Source organism: Chiloscyllium plagiosum, chromosome 2, assembly GCF_004010195.1.
Source record: "Chiloscyllium plagiosum isolate BGI_BamShark_2017 chromosome 2, ASM401019v2, whole genome shotgun sequence".
Taxonomy (NCBI): domain Eukaryota; kingdom Metazoa; phylum Chordata; class Chondrichthyes; order Orectolobiformes; family Hemiscylliidae; genus Chiloscyllium; species Chiloscyllium plagiosum.
In genome coordinates this window covers 145,218,774-145,227,723 of record NC_057711.1, presented here as the reverse complement: position 1 = coordinate 145,227,723, position 8,950 = coordinate 145,218,774, and the positions used below count along the sequence as shown (strand labels likewise).

At 43.1% G+C, this 8,950-nt stretch overlaps 1 protein-coding gene across 1 annotated transcript in view; it reads left to right on the top strand.

The window, feature by feature from the left end:
- The window catches only part of LOC122558317 (paladin-like), a 127,453-nt gene extending 118,931 nt beyond the window's left edge, over positions 1-8,522 (top strand). Inside the window, exon 20 of the mRNA XM_043706751.1 lies at positions 6,606-8,522. Coding sequence (XP_043562686.1) covers positions 6,606-6,758 — 153 coding nt within the window. The 3' untranslated portion in view covers positions 6,759-8,522. The remainder of the gene's footprint in view (positions 1-6,605) is intronic.
- The last annotated feature ends 428 nt before the right edge of the window (positions 8,523-8,950 follow it).

The window sequence follows — 8,950 nt, the reverse complement described above, 5'->3', positions numbered from 1 at the left end:
GGGACTTATCTATTTTCACCCCTTCCAGTATTTCCAGCACCTCTTCTCTACATACCTCAAAGTCATCCATTCTACTTAATTGTGACTCAGTATTCACATTGACAATAATGTCCTGTTCCTGATTGAATACTGACGAAAAGTATTCTTTCAGTGTCTCCCCAATCTCTTCAGCCTCCACACGCAACTTCCCACTACTATCCTTGGCTGGATCTATTTCTACCCTAGTCATTCTTTTATTCCTGACGTACCTATAGAAAGCCTTAGGGTTTTCCTTAATCCTACCAACTAAGGACCTTTCATGTCCCCTCCTTGCTGCTCTTAGCTCTCTCTTCAGGTCTTCCTGGCTACCTTATAACTCTCAATCGCCCCAATTGAACCTTCACGCCTCATCTTTACATAGGCCGCCCTCTTCCATTTAACAAGGGATTCCAATTCCTTATTAAACCACGGCTCCCTCACACGACCCTTTCCTCCCTGCCTGACGGGTACATACTTATCAAGGACACTCAATAGTTGCTCCTTGAACAAGCTCCACATATCAATTACGCCCTTGCCTTGAAGCTTACTTTTCCAAGCCACACATCCTAAGTCATGCCTCACCGCATCATAATTTCCCTGCCCCCAGCTATAACTCTTGCCCTGTAGTGCACACTTATCCCTCTCCATCACTAGAGTAAAAGTCACCGAATTGTGGTCACTGTCCCCAAAGTGCTCACCTAAAATTGGGATGCTTTCTGGGGAAGGTTGGACCTCTACAAACAGGATGGTCTTCACCTAAACCAGAGAGGTACCAATATCCTTGAGGGGAAATTTGCTAATGCTCTTCAGGTGGGTTTGAACTAATTCAGCAGGAGGATGGGAACCAAAATTGTAGTTCAAGTATACGGAGGTTGAGAGTAGTGAAGTCAGAACTAAAATTTCAAGATCGCAAGCAAGGAGTTGGTTTGAAGTGTGCTACCTCAACGCCAGGAGCATCCAGAAGAAGTTGGGTGAACTTACAGCCTGAGATTTCAATGTTGTGGCCATTTCAGAGACATGGGTAGAGCAGGGACAGGAATGATTATTGCAGGTTCCGGGGTTTCCATGTTTCAATAAGAACAGTGAAAATGGTATAAGAGGGGGTGGTGTGGCACTGTTACTCAAGGACAGAATTACTGTTGCAGAAAAGATGTTTGAGGACCCGTCTGCTGAGGTAGTATGGGCTGAGGTTAGAAACAGGGAAGGAGAGGTCACCCTGTTGGAAGTTTTCTATCGGCCTCCCCGAATAGTTCCAGAGATGTAGAGGAAAGGATTGCAAAGATGATTCTCGATGGGAGCAGGAGTGACAGGGTAGTTGTTATGGGGGGGTCTTTAACGTTCCAAATATTGACTGGGAATACTGGAGTTCAAGTATTCTAGATGGGTCAGTTTTTGTCCAATGTGTGCAGGAGGGTTTCCTGACAAAGTATGTAGACAGGCCAACAAGGGGCGAGGCCACATTAGATACTGGGTAATGAACTTGGCCAGGCGTTAGCTTTGGAGGTAGGTGAGCACTTTGGTGTTAGTGACCACAGTTTGGTTATGTTTACTTTAGTGATGGAAAGGGATAGATATATACTGCAGGAAAAAAGTTATAGCTGGGGGAAAGGTAATTACGAGGTGATTAGGCAAGAATTAGGATGCATAGGTTGGGAAAGGAAACTGCCAGGGATGGGCACAGTTGAAATGTGGAGCTTATTCAAGGACCAGCTACTGTGGTTCCTTGATAAGTATGTACTGGTCAGGCAGGGAGGAAGTTGTCAAGTGCAGGTGCCGTAGTTTACTAAAGAAGTTGAATCTCTTTTCAAGAGGAAGAGGAAGGCTTATGTGAGGATGAGACATGAAGGCTCAGTTAGGGCACTTGAGAGTTACAAGTTAGCCAGGAAAGACCTAAAGAGAGAGCTAAAAAGAGCCAGGAGGGGACGTGAGAAGCTGTTGGTGGATAGGATCAAGGAAAACCCTAAAACTTTTTATAAGTATATCAGGAGTAAAAGAATGACCAGAGTAAGACTATGCCAATCAAGCATAGTAGTGGAAAGTTGTGCATGGAATCAGAGGAGATAGGGGAAGTGCTGAATGAATACTTTTCGTCAGTATTCACAGTAGGAAAAGACAATGTTGTCAAGGAGAATACTCAGATACAGGCTACTGGACTAGATGGGATTGAGGTGCATAAGGAGGAAGTGTTAGTAATTCTGGAAAGTGTAAAAATAGATAAGTCCCCTGGGCCAGATGGGATTTATCCTAGGATTCTCTGGGAAGCAGGGAGGACATTGCCGAGCCTTTGGCTTTGATCTGTATGTCGTCCTTGTCTACAGGAATAGTGCCAGAAGACTGGAGGATAGCAAATGTTGTTCCCTTGTTCAAGAAGGGAAGTAGAGACAACCTTGGAAATTATAGACCTGTGAGTCTTACTTTGGTTGTGGGTAAAGTGTTGGAAAGGGTTATAAGAGATGGGATTTATAATTATCCAGAAAGTAGTAAGTTGATTAGGGATCATCAATACAGTTTTGTGAAGGGTAAGTCATGCCTCTCAAACCTTATTGTGTTCTTTGAGAAAGTGACCAAACAGGTGGATGAGGGTAAAGCAGTTGATGTGATGTATATGGGTTTCAGTAAGGCATTTGATAAGGTTCCCCACGGTAGGCTACTGCACAAAATACAGAGGCATGGATTGAGGGCGATTTAGCTGTTTGGATCAGAAATTGGCTAGCTGAAAGAAGACAGAGGCTTGTGGTTGATGAGAAATATTCATTCAGGAGTTCAGTTGCTAGTAGGGTACCACAAGGATCTGTTTTGGGTCCACTGCTGTTTGTCATTTTTATAAATGACCTGGATGGGGGCATAGAAGGATGGGTTAGTAAATTTGCGGATGACACTAAGGTCAGTAGAGTTGTGGATAGTGACGAAGGATGTTGTAGGTTACAGACAGCTGCAGAGCTGGGCTGAGAGGTGTCTAATGGAGGTTATTGCGGAAAAGTGTGAAGTGATTCACTTTGGAAGGAGCAACAGGAATGCAGAGTACTGACCTAATGGTAAGATCTATGGTAGTGTCGATGAGCAGAGAGATCTCGGTGTCCAGGTATATTGATCCTTGAAAGTTGCCATCCAGATTGAAAGAGTTGTTAAGAAGACATACGCAATGTTAGCTTTTTTTGGTAGAGGGATTGAGTCATGTGGTCATGTTGCAGCTGTACAGAACTCTGGTGTGGCCGCATTTGGAGAATTGCATGTAGTTCTGGTCACCGCATTATAGGAAGGATGTGGAAGCTTTGGAAAAGGTTCAGAAGGGATTTACTCAGATGTTGCCTGGTACAGAGGGAAGGTCTTATGAGAAAAGGCTGAGGGGCTTGAGGCTGTTTTCGTTAGAGAGAAGAAGGTTGAGAGGTGACTTAATAGAGACATATAAGATAATCAGAGGGTTAGATAGGGTGGACAGTGAGAGCCTTTTTCCTTGGATGGCGATGGCTAGCATGAGGGTACATAGCTTTAAATTGAGGTGTGGAACGCACTGCCTGTGACAGTAGTAGACATGCCAACTTTAAGGGCATTTAAATGGTCATTGGATAAGCATATGGACGAGAATGGAATAGTGTAGGTTAGATGGGCTTCAGATTGGTTCCACAGATCATGAAGGGCCGAAGGGCCTGTACTGCGCTGTAGTGTTCTATGATCTATGTTCAATGAACAAAATTGGGATGGTTTCAAATTTGCTGATGGCTGAAGAGACCAATCAGAGAGTGATTGGATCTGCAATTATCGCCATATATAGTTCTGCAATTATCGCCATATATGGATTGCTCATTGTAATGGATTAAGGGTTTGTTGGTGGTGGTGGAACATTGCCAGCAAGTCAACATGCCAATGCTTTCACTCTTGCACAACTCCATACCTACCCCAGACTGGGAGGCTGGGGAAAACCCTGCCCTGGCTTTATGATACAGATGTGGGAAGAATAATTCACTTTCATTCGTCGGCCTTTGAATCCTTATCCCATTCTGCAATTTCATTTAAAGTGTAGTCGCTGTTCTCGTCTGGTGGAAATAAATCATTATGGACACAGCAAGATCCCACAAACTATCTTGAGGTGAGTCATCTGCTTTGGTCATCTTGGTTGGAAGATAAATGTGATCCAGGACTAAGAAGAACTTCCTCTGATTTTTTTTGAAACAGAAAGCAAAAACACTATTGCATTTGTTGTGCCCAGCTGAGGAGTAGACAGTGTCTCAGTTTAATACCTGACAGAAATGCAGCCTCTGCAACAATGCAGCACTCCCTGGGTTCTGGAGTAGCATCTAAACACACCAATGTTGAATTCAGAGGGGAGCATTGATTTGTGCTAAAATGGAGCAGGAGATCTTTTCGGATGTGATAATCAAGACATTATGGAGATCACCAAAAATGCATGCTTGGAATCTTTAAGAAATCTGGTCTGATTACTTTCTTGGCAGAAAACAAATCTGTTCAACACTGCTCATTTATGATCAAGCCTGATTTCAGACAGTCTGCTTTCAGCAAAATTTACCCTGGCAACTAGTGAAAGAGAGGCTGGGTGGGTTTTCACTGCTAAAGTAAAGAAACATATTTTGCCGTCTAATTTTTCCTGGGTTTAGACAACTATTTCAGTCGCAGTTTATTTGCACTGCTGTATATCACTTTCATCTGTGACAAAGGACACTTATATACAGTGCAGCAGTCCTCCTAGAAACATCAAGCAATGGGAGCTCAATTCATACTTTCAGGGCCTCTTTGGTATTAAGTATCAGTCTTGTACAAATTCTGAAGACCAGCTAGAAATGTCATTGTAGCTAAAAACGGATTAGTGTCCATGATTTGCACATATGGAAATATGTTCCATTTCATTCTTTGTTTTTAAGCTTTGAATATTTTCCCAGACCAGTAATGGAATACAGTAGGTCAGTGACTCAGAAAACCTGTCATACTTTTTGTGTCTCTGGGTTGTCAGTTGGTATTGACATAATGTCAGGACTGTTTGCAGTAAAGGGCTCTAAAAATATCATAGCATTTTTTGAGAAATGGGAAGCATTGTGCAAATTTCAACATTTGTGAAAATAATTGATACTTCAAATTTAGTTGATATGTGCAGTCCTCCGATGTGAAATCAGAACACCAGTTGAACTGGGGACAGAAGCCAGTATCCTAGAGACAGGATACACTTGTGTCAAATTGCTCTGTATAACGACTAAAATACTTTGATGTTGGATGTAGAAAATAAATTTAAACATTAATTTAAACTTGATTCCATAAAATTCATCAGAAAGTTGATGGTGTTCCTCAGAAGGTGATGCAAATATTTTGGATATGCCTTCAGGAAATGAGAGGATCCTGCCTCTGAAACAAAAACAGAAATTGCTGGACACGCTCAGCAGATCTGGCAGCATCTGCGGAGAAAGTGCAGAGTTAATATTTTGAGTTCAATGACCCTTCTCCAGAACTCTGGACTCGAATCGTTAACTCTGCTTTCTTTCTACAGATGCTTCCTGACGTGTTGAGCTTCTCTAGCAGTTTCTGTTTTTGTTTCAGATTTTCACCAGCCAGAGTTCTTTGTTTTGTTTTCGCCCTTGCCTAAGACTTGCACGTAGTCACAGTTTTGATACACACTCAACTGAGGTGATCAGTGGGAAATCACTTCAAATTAGTGAGTTTTGAAAAGATTTGTAGCTCAGGTTGAGATTGTGGATGTAGGTTTGCTTGCTGAGCTGGAAGGTTCATTTCCACATGTTTCTAGGTAACATCTTCAGTGGGCCTCAGGTGATTCACTGCTGATAATTCCTGCTTTCTATTCATATGTTTGGGTTTCTTTGGGTTGGTGATGTCATTTCCTGTGGTGAAGTCACTTCCTGTTCTTTTGGTAGATGGGGTCTAACTCGATGTGTTTGTTGGTAGAGTTCCAGTTCGAATGCCATGCTTCTAGGAATTCTCATGCGTGTCTTTGTTTGGCTTGTCAGAGGATGGATGTGCTGTCCCAGTTGAAGTGGTGTCCTTCCTTATCTGTATGTAAGGATACTAGTGAGAGAGGGTCATGTCGTTTTGTGGCTAGTTGATGTCATTCCTGACAAGCCAAACAAGGACACGCATGGCATTCCAACTGGAACTCTATCAACAAATACATCGAGTTAGACCCCATCTACTACCCCTGAGAAAAAGAACAGGAAGTGACTTCACCGCAGGAAATTACATCACCAAATCAAAGAAACCCAAACATATAAATAGAAAGCTGAATTATCAGCAGTGCTTCACCTGAGGCCCACTGAAGATGTTACCTAGTAGGGTGATGAAATGTCTGGAAATGAACCTTCCAGCTCAGCGAGCCAACCTACATCCATCACTTCAAATCTTTTAGGGTGCTCCCTTAAGGGTGCAGTATTGCGGAGGTTCTCCTCTGTCATACTGGTGAGCTCCCATTTGATGAACAAAGACCCTGGCTGTAGGTTCACTGTCATAGCTCAAGAGCACATGCCCAGGAACGTGAGCTGGAGCTAAGGCAGACAGAACCCCAGGCTAACTAGGAGACTTTGCTGTCTCATAACTTATTCCCTGTCATTCCCTGATTTGTTTTGTTACAGGTGGCTGCTCCAGCAGGTGTCTTTGAAATCTTGGACAAGTTGGGATTTCCAGAGTTTGAAGACCCAGAATCTACCTCCATGTGCAGGATGCGTTACAGGTGGCGACAACAGCAAGGTTATAAGGCCCCTTCCTTTGGGGAAATGATTGAATAATTTGGACCGAAGAAAAAGTAGCTATCTTTTTTATTTAAAATCATTCAAATGGCTGAGTCTTTTGACTTTCAATCTAAGAAACTATTGCATTAAATTCTTGTGGTATGGCAAGAATGAGTGCAGTTGTTCATTCAGATTAGTTAAGTGAGCATTTTCAAAGATTGTAAATTTTGGGTTTTCTTTACGTTTGAGCCCAGATGCAGTCACCTTATGACTCTTAACTTACTTTCTTAATCCAGACTTCTTGCAGTCAGGAGGTTGCTCATGGTCAGTCAGGCACTTAGCTCTATGAGAGTCTGGGGATCTGTGTCCTTGTAGCTCAGGACTCTGTCTTGAATGTCAAGTACAGGCAGTCTGGGGCTCACAGGTAAATCAGTTGAGGTTCTGTAGAGACATCTGACAGTGAGCTGCAGTGGTCAGCTGGGGCTGCTCTGTTGAGTCAATCTGGAGGAGGAGGTGGTAGGTGAGTGCGACGCAGTCACTCATCAGGCCTTTGTCTATAATGGTCAGGGGAATTATCAGTGGGCAGTCCACGGGCTTCTGGAGATAACCAGCAATGGAATTCTTGGGATGGATTTCATTTTACTGGAACGCTGAGGAAAAGGTGACTGTCATGGGAAGATATTGTAGGAAGTAGAGTTGGACCTCCTAGCAAGTAGTAGGAAACTGAAAACTCTGGAAAGGAGGGGGTGGGGAGGACTGGTTTCAATAGGCCATGGTAACTCTGATTTCTACATAGGGAGGGTATATGGTAAACCAAGGCACAGAAATTTCCAAAGTCATATGCTCTTCAGGTAAAATGGAAACATTAATAGTCATGCAAATTATCTCAGTGGAAATGGGCGATGTCTGAAAAGTCACACAGCTGCAAGGACACCAACACCACAAAGTACATTCAGCATTGGAGGAGGGGCGTGATATTTGTGTGACACATGTGGAACCTGTAAGTCATTCACACTGAGACAAACCTTGCCATGTCAGATTGAATGTCAGCTTTGTAATAACTACACAAAATGGTGAGCACCACGTACAAAATAGCCAGAGGAAGTTATGTTTTTTCCTTTAGGAGTGGAGTAGAATCCTTTAAATTGGAAATCCTCCTTAGGACAATCGCAGCAATTGTGCTTCACTGATTCTATTAATGGCTCAAATTTTCACTTTGTCAACAGGTCACTAATTGAGCATGAATATACATTAAAAATTACTGCTTCGGCCATCATGACCAATACATTTTTCTCACTATTCACCTCCTTGTCATGTTAACTACGGACCTGTAATGAAAACAAACAGAAGCTGAAGTTCTGGTTTCACAACTGGAGCAAGCATTGCCACTATCTGTTCACAGTCTGGACTATAAATATGCAAGGATGTGGTTGGTGATGATCAAGGTAGCCTTTCCTTTGGGATTAAAGGGAGTAATGGTGACCTACTGGCAGAATTCTACTCCTGTAATGTAGCATGACAGCATAATTGTGCATCATATAATTGGATAAGGTGATATGCGTCCGAGCTTCTCATGGAGGCAAGACAAAGACCTCCTTTGGGATGATCCTGTGCCATGCTATGAACATGAAGCTTCCCTGTGATAGATGTGCAGATGCAGGATATTCTCTTTTGTGTTCTCCTCTGACGTTATTTGCTCATGTATCTCACATGAAGACTGCAGTTCCTGAAGTCATTCTGACCTTGGTGCAATTCTGAATGTAGAAGAAAAGAGCAATCGATACTTCATCAGCAAGTCCAGCTTGAACAGCAACAGCAGCAGCCCCCCCTCCCTCCCTGCACCCCAAATGGTTGTCATCCAACCTTTGAAGGGAGAAACAGCAGCTGAAGATACCCTGGGGAGAGAGAGAGAGTGTGTGGAGAGAGCCTGCACATAAAGGCCTCGCTGTGGTATCCCGAGGGAGTGAGGAGAAAACACAAAGGGCTGGAAGGGTAAGTAATTTGGGATGATTAGATGGGCTAGTGCTATTGAGTGGACATGATGCATGCAATAATGAGATGTATTCCATCAGCTTTAGTGTGGAGTGTTAGACTGAGTGTGACTCTGTGCGTGTGAGGTAGACGAGAGAACATGGTCAAACATATCCTTGAGGAGCACAGAAGATCATTGACCTTCTTTCTGCTTCATTTGGGGCACAGCACCAACCGGTCTGCAATCTGTAACCAGACTGACTTGCTTTGATTTCGTA